The sequence below is a fragment of the Thunnus maccoyii genome, chromosome 18 (genome assembly GCF_910596095.1).
Source record: "Thunnus maccoyii chromosome 18, fThuMac1.1, whole genome shotgun sequence".
Lineage (NCBI taxonomy): Eukaryota > Metazoa > Chordata > Actinopteri > Scombriformes > Scombridae > Thunnus > Thunnus maccoyii.
Genome location: NC_056550.1, coordinates 1,607,484 through 1,624,280, shown reverse-complemented (window position 1 = coordinate 1,624,280; position 16,797 = coordinate 1,607,484). Strand labels below are relative to the sequence as shown.

Genomic DNA, 16,797 nt, shown 5'->3' with positions numbered 1-16,797 from the left:
ATGGGATACCACAATATATCGAGAGAGGCCTTTATCACACAAACTGAAACCATAGGATTGATTGTCCTAGTCATAGTGACCTAACATATCACCCTGCTGTAGTCTGTCCAAAAACACAAAAAGTTTAAAGCCTCTGTAGTCTTTCAAGGTTGCAATGTTCACTCTAATTTCACTGCCCATTTCACTTTTCAGTTAGAACGGCCATTAAACCTAACATCATGTCGATGCAGAGGGACACTCTGCAGACCATTGGTAAATTACAAGATGTTGATTATATATCTGAGGCCAATGGACAGCTTGGCAATTCTATCTACTATGCCCCCTACCTGTGTCCTAGGCTTCATCTGAGCTAATGGTCAGGGAAATAGTGCCTCAACTGTATGAACAAAAATATATTACAGTCAAACAAATGGCCTGTTTCTATGGTCCTGACTTGCCTTGCTCTAGATTGTTTTAATTGCCACCTAAAATACATAAGGGCCCTGAATCTTGGGCTGTTGCGTTTAGGGTTCCTTCGGGTAGACCGATAGTAAGTGATTGTGGCTCAGAATCATATCATATTGCGAGTATATAGACTATCATTTGAATCTTCTATCTATACATATCTGATTCACATTAAAGACACTTACGAATTTGTCAATAAGCTGAAAAACAGTGCCTTATTTTCCATCGGCTCGTTGTATACTAACTTAAATATGGAGTTAGGCTTTCCATAAACATCCTGTGCCCGGCTGTCTTGATAAAGCAATCCTCCAACTATTCACCTTAACTAGGAATGATTTTGAGGTCAATGGTAAATGTTACCTGCAGAGTAGTGCTATGGGATGGTTCGGAAATACTCCCCGTCTTGTGCCGACTAGTATCCAGCAAAGTGGGAACAAATGGCATTTGCAAAATACCATACAAAACCCTTGTTATATTTGCATTACTTGGATGATATTTTTGGCCTGTGGGGGGAGAAAGTGTCAGATTAAGTTAAAACATAATCTGCAAAAACAAGAAGTACATTTTTCATGGGCGCAACCCACATACTCAGCTCTGCTGCTCATCCCACAAATGCATGTTCCTTACAAATGTGGCACCATTTAAAAGGGAAATAAACAGGCTTTCCAACGGTATAAGATTTATTGCCAAGAAGCAATGTTACAACAAAGAAATAATCTGCCCAAATGTTAACCATAGCCAGAACGGATAAAATTGTTCTGTCTCTGAAATTGTGCTTTAACGTTAATCAAGGAATACTTTATTTGAACTGTACCTTGACTGGACTGATGCATGATAATGAATTTATTTAACTAAAGCCTAAATCTAGCTGGTGTAAATGACCCCACTATCAGTTCTTACATGTTTATTAATAATCACTTACCTGTTCCATTGGTTTCTTCTGCCTACCTCTATACTAATATCTGATATCTCATAAATACTCATATTGCCTACTGAACATGTTGGATAGAATGACCAACATATTTCAGTCAGAGACAATATTAAGTCTGAGTTAAATCAATACCAAAACTGAGCACATTAGGATGTTGCAGCAATCAGTGTTGACATGAACGTATCAACAGCGCAATGGTGACAAGAGTCAGGTTATAAACGTCACCTTGTACACCTCAGTTCTGGTAGAAATATTATTGGATGTTACTAGTAGGCTGGTTGCCAAGCAGCTGGTGAATCAGCCAGTGATTGTGGAGCATGAATGAAGCTGATGCCAATCAGCTAATGCAAGTGCAGCCTCTCTGACTGAGCTAATGCAAGGTACCATTGATAACTCACCAATGATAAGCTAAGAAGAAGTGTGTCCTGGTAGAGGAAAAGTCATGGAGTCATTAAAATCAAATGTTTAATCCCCAGGAGAGCATGATTGTGCTCAGTAAATTTCAGCTTGTGACATAGGACTTACTGAAATACTGAGAGCTAAATATAGTGAGAAAGGTTAATTAAGGGCAGAGACCATCATGGTTTGGCAGTGCTAAGATTGTTTTTCACTCAACCCTGGGGCTATGGTACAGAAAGTGTTATGCTTCAATCATATAATGCTGATGATTGGTGATTGTACTTTCAGTATGAGGACCTGGAAGACTCCATGACAGATGCTCTGATCAATGACAAGCCCCAGTTTGTACGTCTCTTCTGTGAAAACGGTCTGAATATCCTGGACTACCTGACATACCAGCGCTTGGAGAGCCTGTACCGCTCACTGTCTGACAGCTCACTGGCTTACATTCTGCTCCAGAGGCGCTTGAGTGAGAGACAGGGCCTGGCAGGATCCATGCCCAGCATGGATGGAGCTGTGACAGTACCTCTAAAGAGTCCCCAGAGTGCACTGACTGGACCCGTCTCAGCAAAGGAGCTGAGCCTCTATGAGGTGAGGAAAAAGGAACATAAAATATTGATAGCAGGTTTAATGAAACTGTTAATGAATGTGCATTGGGTGCGAGGATGATGGTGTTAATGTCATGCTGATATTATCATGGTGATGATGATGCTTCTCCTGTTTTTAAATACTTACAATCTACAATTATTAGCAAAATTAGTACATTAACAACTGAATTAAAAATAACAATAATACATTTATATTATTGGATCTGGTCTTAATTCTGCAGTATCACATCATAATTGAAAGTGTTTGCACTGTAGTGCATTTCAAGAATAAAACATGAAACACCACTTTTGCTAAAAGCTGGAAAGGAGCCTGTGATGAAGTGAATAATGAGCTCCATTAATCCAAAGTTTCCCGTGAGTTATAACTGACCAGTTAGGTGTGTATAGATGTGTGTGTGGTTATTTTGTAGCAGCCTAGTGTCATTTGCATGAGATTTAATTAAGGTAAACACATATTTGATCACACATTTATCAACATCTGTCTGCTGCCTTCAGATGTTGCAGGGATTTCATGAACTGAAGGAGAAGCTTCTCATACTCTATATAAAAGCTTTAGCAGCAGCTGCTGTAAAAATCACCCATCAATTTATATATCAATGCAGGTTGCTTTACTGATATTCATCATCACATGGAACATTTTTATACTACTTGAAAGGCTGAAGATTTTTTAGTTAGAATTATTAATTTACATTTAAAGAATTATTCCATAATTGCTGCTCATTTACTCATAGTATATTGTTGTCCCCAGTTGACAGAATCAGGAAACTGCAAACTGAAAAAGTGTGACTTTCCACCAAAATACCATCAACCCGCTTTGTACTGGCTCAATAAATTTCAATAAAATTACCACCAATTGGCTCCTCTCCTCCCACCTGTGCACCATGTGGTCTATGCTCGTTACCAAAATACCACACAGACGGGTAAAGTGAATTTCAAGATCATGAAAATACTTAACAGTCAAAGTGCTGCTTGCACTGATCACGGGGTGTTATTCCACCTTGAGCCTCCAGAACAACTTCAGTGATACTTGTCATGGATTCTCCAAATGTGTGGAACTCTGCTGGAGGGATAAACAGCATTCTTCCACAAGATATTCCCTCATTTGGTGAAAGTCATAGGGCATTATTCACCCAATTGTATCTAGAGCTGCTGGTCTGGACCTATGGTTGGGTGACACTGGACTTGTCACTCATTACTTTTAAAAAACAAAGTCGCTGGGGAGGTTTGAAAAGTCACTGAATGCACCAGTTTTACATTCACTTCACTTCAGTCAACCGTCTGATCGTGCTCATGTAAACAGACTCACATAAATAGCACTGAACTATTTTGAAATAGAACAATGTCATTTCCAACAGCAAACTGTGTAATAGTTTTTGTTTGTCTGCTTTACATCAGTTGTCATTACATGAAAGCAAGATTGCGCGGTACATAGTAATAGTAAAGTGTGTGGTGATGCTGCAGGTATCCCGCCTGGTGTGGGACTTGTTGGGTGATGTCTGTCAGCCTTTCTACTATGTGTCTCTGGGCCTGGACCCCACCTCTAGCACCAGGAAGTCTATGAAGGTCAGTGAACAGCACTTAAGTAAACCTTTCAAAAGTTGACATCTCCCATCAGATGAAGACATAGCAACTACTTTCTTAAAAGGTTGTGTTTTGGGCCACCCTACAAAATCACTGAAAACAGAGGAAAGCTGCTGGCCCAGATTAAAACAGATCATGTTCTAAGCCGTAAGAGAGAATCTTTGTTGAGATCTAAATCCTTCACTGGTGACTCTGTTGTTTTACCTTCAGCAAGTCAACAAGATGTTGCTGGGGGAGTGTATGTACCGGGACAAGCGCTGTCCATCACCCTGGGCAGCTCTGTTCATCTGGGCTGTCCTGCAGAATCGCCGTGAAATGGCTGTTTTCTTCTGGGAGATGGTGAGATCCACCTGTAATTGTTTGTAGTTTAAACTTGACCAGTTTTAGGGTGCCCCAGTAGCCTACACATACCTGCAAAATCCATGATTCAACTCCTGTGGACCTTTGTTGCATGTCATACCCCTCTCTCTACCCCTGTTTCCTGTCTCTCTGTACTGTCAAATAGAAGCAAGAAAAAAAAGATCTTCATCGAGATCAAAAAGCTGCCATTTTTCTTGGACAGGCGTCTGTGTTTCTGTGTTTCCTTGACAGGCAGAGGAGTCAGTGCTGAGCGCTCTGGGTGGCTGTAAGATGCTGAGGGAGCTTTCTAAACTCGAGAATGAGACTGAGAACAAGCTTGCCATGAAGGAACTGGCACAGAACTTAGAGAATCTGGCACACGGTGAGTGAGACCACAAGCTGTTCTGCCTTCTAGTATGTGGACTGTATTGTGCATCAGCTATAAGCAAAGTTAAAGAAAATCTCAATCACATCTCACCACCAAGCCAATACTGTGCAGCAAATGAAAGGGTAGCCCCTGTAAATCTGTCGAAATGCATTTAAGTGAATAACCTTTAGATTTAAAACATTTAATTATACATTTTTTAATCTAAAAGTTGAAACCCTGATATCTAGTCACCTAGGAATTCAATCCTCATCTTTAGCCATTATGAAGAAGATAAAAATATCCATCTGTGTGTTCTGTGCTGTGCTGTGCTCAGATGTATTTGGTGAATGTTACCAGAGCAGTGAGAGTCGCTCCTTCACTCTCCTTATAAGGAAGTCTCCAGTGTGGGGCGGAGCTACCTGCCTGCAGATGGCCACTGCAGCTGACGCTCGCCTGTTCTTCAGCCATGACGGTGTTCAGGTAGAGATGATGTCCTCCTCCTAACTCTAGGATTTAACAGACTGTAAAAAATGCAATCTTACTTAAGGGGGCTTTAAATAGTAATCAACCTTTATCAAAGGCTTAAATATGAGAAAACAAGAGGAAACGTGAGACCGTAAATTTTTATCAAGTACGTTCTTCATGGCTTAGAAGTAAAAATGCTTAATGCGTACCGTATAGTTAACATATAATGTGGCTCTACAGTAAAAAAGGCTTACTGTATTTAAATTGGGAAAACCAAATTTAAAATTAAAGTTATATATTAAATTTATTGATATTGATATTTATCAATAGTGTCACATACCAAGGTTAAGCATAAAAAAATCGTATCATATCATATGCAGACAGTGTAAATGAATGTCATCTGTGAGTGTAATGTTGGTTGGGAGCTGCTGTAGTGAGAGTGCTGCTTTCTGCTGTAGTCTCTGCTGTCTCAGATCTGGTGGGGGGACATGGAGCAGAACACCGAGGTCTGGAAACTGGTTCTCACCTTCTTCATGCCCCCCCTACTCTATACAGACCTTATCAGCTTCAGGTCAGTATTCAGTTATTATTGTGTTATGCTATGTGTTTATTGTGGAATTGTGTTTGTGAGTGTGTATTTGCGATTTGATTCCATCCTGGTTTCAGGGCTCATTGCTTTTAGTTTGTGATCTTAAAAATGTAGGAATTTGTTGGTAGCAATTTTGATTATTAAAAAGTCTGGGCAAAAATGGAATTTTACTATGTGTAGTGCAAGTAGTCTGTGGTTTAATCATGTAATTTATTGATTGATTTATTAAAACTCTTCCTATATGTAGAGGCTTTTTCTAAATTTTATTTATACAGTCCAAAATCACACATTGCAAAAATAGCCTCAGAGGGCTTTACAATCTGTTCAACATCAGATACTCTTTATCCTCAATGTGTCATCCTGCATGAGAACACAACTTTTGGATGTGTGGGAAAATATTCTGATGAAAATTGGTTGAAAGGACATTTTTCCCACCACAAAAGGATTATGTGAAGGAGGTACACCTTTTATCATGCAGAACAGTCCAAACTTGACCAAACAATAGTGCATACAGAGCAGATGTTCAGGACACTGTTGATTCAGTTTTGTGTTGGCAATGGATCTGGTGATTGTATCTGACAGAAGCCTAAATGACTTGAGTGTTGAGAGTAGGACATACTGCATTATTACAGAAAAACAACCAAGTTAACAAAGTCAAGAATTAATTTTTACCATTAACTGGGTGGTTGTGTGTGTGCATACTACAGGGAACAAGAGGAGGAGGTTAAGTCTCTTACGGTCCACCAAGGCAGAGACACTGACAGTCTGGATGGGAATGATGGAACCGTCTTCTCCCTTGCTGACATTATACAAAAGTAAATGTAAATTATACAAAAATAAATCAGATTAGGGTTGTATGACAGTTCTCCTCAGTTTTAACAAAAGTCCCTGATTCTTTGTTCTGGGATTGCAGTGATGAAGAAGCTGAAGAGTTCCAGGCTCTAAAAGAAAACCTGAAAGGTGGGTTTGATCACTATTCTGCTATTGGCACATACACTCAATAGCTACTCTCTTAGGTACTTCTGCCCTGCAGAAACTAAGAAACTTCCTGAATTCATTCAGGCATGAAGTCAGCAAGGTGCTGGAAACATGTTCCTTCAGTACAATGAACACAACACCAGTAATTTGCTCTGAAACTAATTCTATGACTGCATTTTCAATCTCTCTGAGTGTCAGAAGAATAGAAGAATAAACTTTGCTGTATTCATGGTAATGACAGAAAACACAGACAATATGTGTAAGTGGGATAAATTCATTGTTGTTGTTTTTTATGGGATTTATTGATAATAATGACAAAACAAAATTATGCCTGCTGTTTGCTGTAATGGAAAAAACAACATATTGGTTTTGCTATTCTCTGAGCCTCATATAATGAAGGATCACCATCCTTGTTTAACTGGTGTGTTAAAACCAAAACTAACTAATATCCAAATGAAAGAAAACTTGTCTTTGACATATACTTACAGTCTTACCAGTAGTGGGGATAAAAATCTGTTCAGTAGATTATTACATCTTGCGGGCAATGGTGACAGCTCATGGATCTAAAATGTACAGGGTTCAGTCTCTGGGGAACATTGAGTGTGCTCAGTAGGTGCTAGTAGAATGGCCATCAGTGGTAGTGTAATAGAAATCAAGCCATTGCAGTAGTGTTCCAGATACCATAACATGCACCAAAGACTTGATCAAGTTGACATTTTAGCCTGATGGTGTTGTCAGTGGAAATATCAGGGGATCACCAAAATCATTAAGAATTGCCCCGAGAACCATGAATCCATACCTATTCTCATGGGAGTCTGTCTAGTAATTTGAGATAAGAGATATCTAAAATGTGAGTGAGGGTAAGATGGACTGGCATGGTGTTGGCAATGATTGGGGCATTGTCTCGGATCATTGTGGCGAGAGGGAGCTGAGTCTGAAATGAAATTCTCAATTTACCCATTACCTGAGCCAACCATGCACTGAACTCTGCTTTGGTCTCAATTCACTTAGGCTGACAAATACATGCAGACAGAAACAAAACCAAAATACCCCAGGGACAAGAGTTATCATTCACTGTCCATCATGGCCTCAAGAGTCACACTATCAGCAGCACGTCCACTTCCTTGCATTTGTATCTCCTTCCTCTTCCTCTCTCTCTCTCTCTTCCCTTGTGTCTGCCCTCTGACAAAATATATGACAAAATATTGGCATCATTATTGTTGACATCTTTGAATCATTCCTGTGTTTCCTCTTTTACTTTTCTTTACCTCAGTCTCGTTGCCATCCATCTCCAAGAGACCATTTCTTGTGACACGGTGGAGACAGTTCTGGTTTGCCCCTGTCACCTCATTCTTAGGCAACGTGTTGATGTACTTCCTGTTCCTCTGCCTGTTTGCCTATGTTCTGTTGGTGGATTTCAAGCCCCCACCCCCTGACGGCCCTGCCACTCTGGAGTTTGTGCTCTACTTCTGGGTTTTCACCTTAGTGTGTGAAGAGCTTCGACAGGTTGGTTGTTAAGACACTATAATGTACACTCCCATACATTGTTAACAGTCTTTGGTCAATTTATTTATTACCCACATAGGAATTGAGATATATCTTTTTTCAGGGCTGAGTACAGGGCAGTTTCTTTAAAAAGACAGCTAATGTGGCTCTACCTTAAAGCTTTGTTCAGACTACCATTAGCTCTGCTTCAAAAAATCCTCCTTATTTCAATGAAGCCACAGTGTTGTTAGAGTGGGGGTCCCAACACAGGGTTGTCCATCAAAAAAGTTGCTGCAATGCAATGTGATGCCATCCAACGACATACCATGTTGGCCGATCAACTACTTGCAAGCATGCATTCCTGGTAGAATACTGTAATGTGAACAGTGTAGTTCTACTGTTTACCTCGCAACAATTGAGACATAGGATAAAATGTTACCATGATAACTCTCCAGAATTGTATATTATTATATTATGAAGACTTCATCTTCTTAATATAAACTGCTGTGCCTTACTTTGGAGTCTGATAAACCTTCAACCCATATGGATCTGTTACTCAAACAGGACTTCCTGGATAGATCTTCTCTCCAGTACCTGAAGCAACACAGCAAATGCTAATTGGTTACCAAATCATCTAAAATACACATTTCTCTGTGACACAGATATGCACGCATATTGTATAAATACCCTGATCCATCCAACATATGATATTTTATGTGACTCTTTTCTCTCTGATTGACAGACCTTCTTTATGGGTGGTAACTCTGTGCTCCAGCGAATGAAGAACTACATCCAGGATGTGTGGAACAAGTGTGACCTCACAGCTATCATGCTCTTTACTTTGGCTCTGTGCTGCAGGTGACTCTTCTAACACACTGTCTGAGGATTTACACTGACTGCTCCACCAAAGGATCCAAGGCTCTGCTACCTGTCCCCCTCATGTATTTGTACAGACAAGCTCAAAAGCCAGTCAATATTTTTCTTCCTTATCTGGTTGTCTGTGTTCATTATGTGGGTGAATATGAGCAATGCTGTGCCTTGCATGACATAATGACCAAGGCTTGATTGCCCTGTTTTGTTTTCTAGAATGTTTCCCTGGTCATATGAGTTTGGCCGAGCTGTGATGGCCATAGATTATATGGTCTTCACACTACGTCTGATCCATATCTTTGCCATACACAAACAGCTTGGTCCCAAGATTATCATTGTTGGCAAAATGGTGAGTGAACACAAAACTCACAAAATGACCAAAACTATAATTAGCTACAGTCATCTTCAACACCTGTGACAAAGGCACCAAATAGTGCAATACACACATACACATACAATACACAGATATTGACCAATATACTTTAATGTGTTTCATCACAATGCAATGGCATGTCATTAAAACAGACCATGTATCCTCTGGAGATCTAATTGAAATGACAAAGTCTTAATCATGACCTTACACCAGGGCCGATCCTACAGCATCATCCATCTCTGGTCTCTCTTTCCTTCCCTCAGATGAAGGATGTTTTCTTCTTCCTCTTTTTTCTGGCTGTGTGGCTCATGGCCTATGGAGTAGCCAATCAGGCACTCCTCTACTCATATGATCCCCGTCCTGATTGGATATTTCGCCGTGTGTTCTATAGACCTTACCTGCACATTTTTGGACAAATACCCATAAATGAAATGGATGGTGAGTGGCTCAGTCTCTTTATCTCAAGCACAAGGACCTTTAGTTCCCTCAGTGCGTCCTCCATGTTTGAAATTACGTAGATGACAGAAATTTTAGTCAAAGTCTATTCAAAATTACAACCTCTGAAATGACATTTCTTCTAAAGCTTTCATTTCATTTAATTCATCTCAGTTTTGAGACAATGATAATACACATTTATTCATAAAAGATTTGCATGACCATCTCAAGACTTATTACAAATATTGCAGAACCTTCTTAAGATGAGACAGTGTATATAATTTAGCAATTTCCAACATCAACATCCATTTGTGTCTTTCTTCCAAAATTAAATTGGAGCATAAAGAGCCTCAGAAATAGAGTGATGCATATTATTTATTGTCTAAATTTTGCCTCGATTCACTTATAATGGCCATTGCAACAGTACGCAATGTATTTTTTACACATGCAGCCAAAGGGTATAATTTTTAATCATAATTGTACTCATGCACAGAGTTGCCAGATTATTAAGTATACTTAGGTAAATATAATGCAGTTCAGTACAGTAAAACATCCATTACAATACAATAAACCCTACCTTAATGGATCCTGATTGAAAGAATGAGAGAATTGACTTGTCACATCCATATTTCTCAATATTTGAAGTGAAATACGCGTGTAGCATACTCTAGAGGGTGTGCTAAAAGGTTAGTGTATAATAATTATATCAACAGCAAGCACCACAGACTACAGCTGCAAAATGACCATAAAAATTAATGAACAGAGATGGAGAATCGACAAAAACTGAATACAGTAAGCTTCATAGACATAAGATCTATTGCACAAGATTTAATACTGTTTAATAAACTGGCAACTCAGTGTGAAGGGGTTCAACTGCTATTGTTGCCTTTCATAGTTACTGTCATATGTGTCCCTCTGTAAGTTGCTTGTAAATGTGGAGCATAAATCCTTACATGTTGTTTTTCACCTCTTCATTGGTCTGTCATTCCTTGTAGCTGACAAGTTGACGGAAATAGAGTGTACAAACAACGCCACACTAATTGAAGCAGGAAAGGAGCCCTGCATGAGCACCTACGCCAACTGGCTGGTTGTCATCCTCCTGGTCATCTACCTGCTGGTTACCAACATACTACTGGTCAACTTGCTCATTGCTATGTTCAGGTACACTGGCGTTTAGAGCGATTCATTTCAGTTCCGAAGCTGTCCCACTGATTAAACAGATTTGAAACAGGAACAATTGTACTTTATGTTGTACATTATAGAAACCCAGAGTAGGAAAGCACTGTAGCTGTCTGTATATGCATAATGAGGTTTTGATTTACTGTCCACAGCTACACCTTCTCCAAAGTACAGGAGCGCAGTGACACCTACTGGAAGTTTCAGCGTTACAACCTGATAGTGGAGTACCACTCAAGGCCCTGCCTGGCCCCACCCTTCATCATCATCTCACACCTCCACCTTTTGATCAAAAGATACATCCGCCGCATCCCCTCAGTCAAGAACAAACACTTCGGTGAGAGCATTTAGGAGGGTTGGGATGAAGCTAATGTTGTAAAGATAGAAGGCAGAGACACAAGTGATAAAAAAAGAAGCATTGGGGCTCCTGGTTACCAAATAATAAATCATCTCTTGTATAGGTACTAGATGAGTCATGGAGTTTGCCCATTAAGTCTAGATGTGTATGTTTAATTTTAACAGGATCTACTGTTGTGTCTTGGGGTGCCAGGACAGTTGGTCCACAGTCATCTGGTTCATTTATAGCCAGGAGAGAGTTGACTCTTCATCCTTGGTAGCAAGTGAAGTTGGTCAGTGGATGTTGGGCTCCAGCGTGGTCTCACTTTGTCAGCAATTATTTGCAATTTTCATTGACAGATTGTGTGTCTGACTGACTTTTACTCCATTTAGACCAGTGACGCAGGTCAAACCCACGTTGAGAGAATCTGAATGGGTCAACATGTGTCAACCTTCCTTTTGACCAGAGTTAGACACAAGTCGGACGATGTCTGGCTTTGGTGAATGCAGTGGAAACTCAAAAATACTGATGTTCAATGTCAATTTACCAACTTTATGAAGAGAAAGAGAGGGAGAGAGAAAAAGACAGAAATAAGGAGAGAGAGAAATAGAGGGTGCACATGTGGATGATCAAGAGAAAAGAAGCATGCATATGGACAGAGAGAGGGATGAAACTGTATATCTGGTAATTATTGGATGTAATTTCTTGTGATAATCTGGTTTATCAGTGAAGTGATGGGACTACACAGCAGACTGAAGTCTCTGCTAACAGTGAGAAGCAGAGTGACAGCTTGTTCATATAAATGGATATGAGGTTGAACACACATTGTCTGAAAAGTATGAAAGGGTTGGCTTGAGGTCAGTACCTCCCAAGTTCAAGGTTGTGGTAATTTGCCAGAAAACAGTGGACTGCCTCATTCAGGTTAGATCTTTTAACAGCCAGTATGAACAGGAGGAATGATTACAGTGAGGAAAACCTCTTTCAATGTTCATATGGACAAAAAAATTGCCCTTTGCAGTCCGCAGGAATGTCTATTGTGTCACTTCCATGATTGTGCATGTACATACATGTGTGCCCATGTGCAATTCCTACTCCTGCCTTTGTTCCGATCCCTTTACTGATCTCCTCTGTCCTCAGTTCTGGAACTGCGGGGCAGAAAAGCCAGCCGGCTCAACACATGGGAAGCTATCCAGAAAGAAAACCTCCTCTCAGCTCAAAATAAGCGGAAGAGGGAGAGTGACACAGCACGACTTAAATCTACATCTGTCAAGTAAGTTGCTTCTGCTACTTTTGTGACTTTATACAATATAAGTTTAAGAGACATATATGTGTAAGATTCATTTCATATGCAATGAAATTTGACCGACAAAAAGAAAGACCCCAGCCAATATATTGGCATTAAATTATTACAGATAGAGGCATATACAGTATGTTGGCCTATAATTAAGAAGATATTGTTGTACAGATATTACAGATATGTTTCTCCATTACATAGTTAGCCCACTAGAGAGCACTGACAAGTTTATTTTTCAACTGTAAAATGTCCCACTCACTCCATGCAGTATCTTGGTCACAATTCTTTAATAATCAAATTTAAGAGATCTTTATCACAGACATTTGCTTATAATATGCGTTCATGTTAAATGTCACTAACACTGACCAAAAATGTAATCACACCTTTCACTGAGGTTATATTTTCAATCATGTCTGTATGTTTGAGCTCATCTTTCACATTTGTTTCTCTTTTACTAGTAGGAGTTCCAGCTTGTTGAACTGAGCTGAACTCAGATTGACATTCTAGATCAGGTTTTCAGCTGGTTTGTGTGTGTGTGTGTGTGTGTGTGTGTGTGTGTGTGTGTGTGTGTGTGTGTGTGTGTGTGTGTGTGTGTGTGTGTGTGTGTGTGTGTGTGTGTGTGTGCGTGCGTGCATGCATGTGTGTGCATGTTCCTGCAGGGTGGACAGTGTGCTGAAGCAGGTGGCTGAGATTCGTGACCACGATCGAAGGTTGCGGCTGCTGGAGACACAGGTCAGCAATACCTCAATACACATGCAAAATCTAGTGAGCCTAAACTTTGAATAAAACTTCCTCATCAGTTATTTTGCAGCTCATTTTAAAGCCTGAAAATCTCATTATTTTACCAATGAATTCCTCACACTAGTCTTTGTATTTAATTGAGAGATACAGTAAATATTTATCCCAGTCTTTGGTGTTTCTTCAGCCTTACTCCTAAAAGCAACAACTGCAACCACTAAGGTAGACCAACTTGGGAGGTTTTTGATTTTATATCTGTGAATGATATGAACACATTATCCATATACAGATCAGCAACTGAAAGAATCTTCCCCTGTAAATCTAGTATTTTATCGTATCATATCGTATCGTATCGTATTTAGTGTAACTGTGTAACTACCAGACATACTACACAGGGATGGGAATATGTGCCTTGATGTTTAATGAAAAGGGAATGTGTTACTCAGTAGATAAAACAAAGCTGCTATTAACCCAGGATGGTTTAGGCTGACTAGATCTGACTATCACAAATCTATACAAAGTGAATGCCCAGTAATACAACTCAGTATTCGGCAGGTTGTCTGTCTCTAACTCAGAGTCATTGTTGCTTATCTTTGCCAGAATTTTTTCTTTTCTACAAATGAAATTTTCCTGGCTAAGTACAGGTAGGTTTAGCTTAGTTTCATTGGTTCCAGCCCCCTGCATGTACATGGATGATTGTATAGATGGCTAGTTTGCAGAGTGTGTGGCTGGTTTCTCTGCAGCAGTTAGCTCTGCTTACTCAGCACTCATTCATCTCTGTCCGTGTCTCTTTCTCAGCTGGAGTACTGCTGCAGCACCCTTTCCTGGATGGCAGATGCTCTGTCTCAGAGTAATGTGATAAAAGCCAGCCGCCCTGCTCCACTTCTAAGAGGTAAAGTCCCCTTAACCCCTTAAAGGAAGATTTTGTAGACAACTACTCCAGTTATTAGTATGACGATTATTATTGTTAATAGTTAATTGAGAATTTAATTTTGTTTTTGTTCAGGGATCAATTATATGTTTTTTCCTTTGTTGTAGATCTGACTCCACTGTCTCCAAGATGACCCCCTGAACTCCATGATGACACACACACTCATACAGTTTACTCAGGGCCAGTGTAAAAGAGTGATTTTTTTTTGCTTTGAACTAATCATTTCATTTGTCTTACTTTGTTGTTTTACAGTTGTACGTATGTTATTTGAGATATATTTTAATTAGAACAAAAGATATTTTGTGTTTAAAATATTGTAAGTTTTTTAAAGTTGTGTCAGCATTCATTCTTGTATGACACAGTTCCTTTTTTATTCTACCACTTGGAGTTGCCAAAGTCTGAAATTGGGGCGCACTGGGGTGCACATTTGGCACCCCACTGGCCACAAAGCTTACTTCAGAAAGCTTAATAAATCATTTTTAAGTACTTGAAATGAGCAAATAAAATTGTTTTACTTCTTAAGCATTTTGATATTTCTTCCAATTAAGTTATTAATGAATCTAATCTGTGTTCTCTTGCAATACACACTAATTCAACAATTGTTTCAATGATCCCGCCTCCATACAATACATGTAAACAGTTGTAAAAAAAAAAAAAGGTGCAGAAGACAGCACCCTCACCATTCAAACAGTGAAATTCAGGAATGATTGGCGAAGTGGCCAATCAAGAGCCCACACAAGGGAAGCTGACCCTGTTGGTATTTTCAGGGGAGTGCAAGTTTCACATATTAAAGCTGCACTAATCAATATTTTATTTGAACAATGGATCGAATGACTATAATCGAGTGTAAAGATAGACTATAATCTGAATGGAGTCCCACCAAGAATTATCACCAACTCTGCTGTTCCTCTTAGCTCTACGTAGCTTTTTGTCCTGTTTTAGCATAATGCTTTGGTTTTCTAGTGCACAAACTCTGATTTTCTCAAGTTTCTTTCCAGTAGCTTGAAAGAGCTTTAAAAATCCGCTGTACACTACCTCTCCAGCAGCAAACAGCATACAGACAAAGTTAAAGACAAGATGGTGAGCACAGAGGAGCATTTAGCTGCTTAAGAGACAGATATTTTTCTCAGGATGAGACCAAAAGACTGTGATTATTGTCCTTATATTCATCAGGTGGACACTAACATAATTATGAATGATAATGTGTAAACAGACAACTGTTTGCCAACACATTCACCATTACAATGTCATAAGGTGATAATATGTCATATGTGTTTTCAGATTGTTCTGCTGCCTTCAAGTGGCCAATAAATAAATAAATAAATGCAGCTTTAATATTGATAAGGCTTAAGCAAACTTCATCATAGCCAGGGTTAAATTATTGTGCACCCTCTATAGTAAAATATCTGTTCAGTGTTTAGAGGTGCCATGTGATATTTTCATATTGGGTTCTTTTGTACACCAATATGTACCTCTGTTTTTGTTACACAATGACTCAATCAATGAACTCAGGTTTTACTCAAACTGCAATAAAGTTTTAATAAACAGATGTTTTTATCTACCACAACAGTGAGGAGACCATTCTGTTTTACAACAAGACTATACTTCTTTTACCTCTACCCTGCTGCCCAGAACCCCCTGTTTTAGTACACAATATGATTATTGATATCTCAACAAACAAAGCTGTAACCTTGCTAGAGTCTACAGCCATGCTAGCAGCTAAGTTAGGCTGTACTTTGGCGAAGCGGTGCTTTAAGCTAAATGCTAACATGAGCATGTTAACATGCTGCTCACAATGACAATGCTAATATGCCTTAGCAGGTAAAGCTGCTGGTATATGATAGCAGCAGTCATATAGCCACATAGCAGTGTCATTGTTCACATGCTTTATTTGTTTGTTTATTATTTATTATTAATTAATTAATTAATTTATTGGTGAAAAACAACATAACAACACCACAAAAGACATAAGAACAAGACAGCTGTCATTGGTGGATGTTCACATTCTTGCTTGCATACTTTGCATATCCACTAAGGGGTAGATTAGGGCCTAATTCTGCCTGGCTGACAATGAATGTCTTCCTGGTGAACTCCAACTTTTGCACAAGGTAAAGAGAACCCATTGCTTCACTCAAGGTTATTATATTGTTGATGATGAGATCACGGCTGCCACTCAGCCTTGCTGCATGGCCACTCGTGGTAGTGCAATGAATTATGATTTTTTATACATAAAACTTTCCCAGTGTCTAGAAAGCAATTTTAAAGCACCTGACATCATCCCAATGTCAATGCCAAATGGGAACTCCCAAGCGGGGCCAGGAGGGAAAAACACTACTGTGCATATTCTGTATCACATGACATGGAAGCAAACCTGGAAACTAGAAAACAATTTTTATTCGAGTGAATAGGTGCCATTTCTGAGTCTGGTGTCCAGTTCCTATGGATCATGGCAGAAAA

The 16,797-nt window shown here is 39.4% G+C and overlaps 1 protein-coding gene across 1 annotated transcript in view; it reads left to right on the top strand.

The window, feature by feature from the left end:
* trpm4a (transient receptor potential cation channel, subfamily M, member 4a) overlaps window positions 1–14,862 on the top strand; it is a 38,982-nt gene extending 24,120 nt beyond the window's left edge. Inside the window, exons 11-28 of the mRNA XM_042394134.1 lie at window positions 2,063–2,365; window positions 3,844–3,945; window positions 4,174–4,302; window positions 4,555–4,684; window positions 5,004–5,149; window positions 5,593–5,705; window positions 6,431–6,538; window positions 6,637–6,683; window positions 7,975–8,207; window positions 8,929–9,044; window positions 9,273–9,405; window positions 9,693–9,867; window positions 10,860–11,025; window positions 11,196–11,377; window positions 12,515–12,647; window positions 13,331–13,403; window positions 14,208–14,301; window positions 14,448–14,862. Of these exons, the coding sequence (XP_042250068.1) occupies window positions 2,063–2,365; window positions 3,844–3,945; window positions 4,174–4,302; window positions 4,555–4,684; window positions 5,004–5,149; window positions 5,593–5,705; window positions 6,431–6,538; window positions 6,637–6,683; window positions 7,975–8,207; window positions 8,929–9,044; window positions 9,273–9,405; window positions 9,693–9,867; window positions 10,860–11,025; window positions 11,196–11,377; window positions 12,515–12,647; window positions 13,331–13,403; window positions 14,208–14,301; window positions 14,448–14,473 (2,409 nt within the window). The 3' untranslated portion in view covers window positions 14,474–14,862. The remainder of the gene's footprint in view (window positions 1–2,062; window positions 2,366–3,843; window positions 3,946–4,173; window positions 4,303–4,554; window positions 4,685–5,003; window positions 5,150–5,592; window positions 5,706–6,430; window positions 6,539–6,636; window positions 6,684–7,974; window positions 8,208–8,928; window positions 9,045–9,272; window positions 9,406–9,692; window positions 9,868–10,859; window positions 11,026–11,195; window positions 11,378–12,514; window positions 12,648–13,330; window positions 13,404–14,207; window positions 14,302–14,447) is intronic.
* Window positions 14,863–16,797: the final 1,935 nt, after the last annotated feature.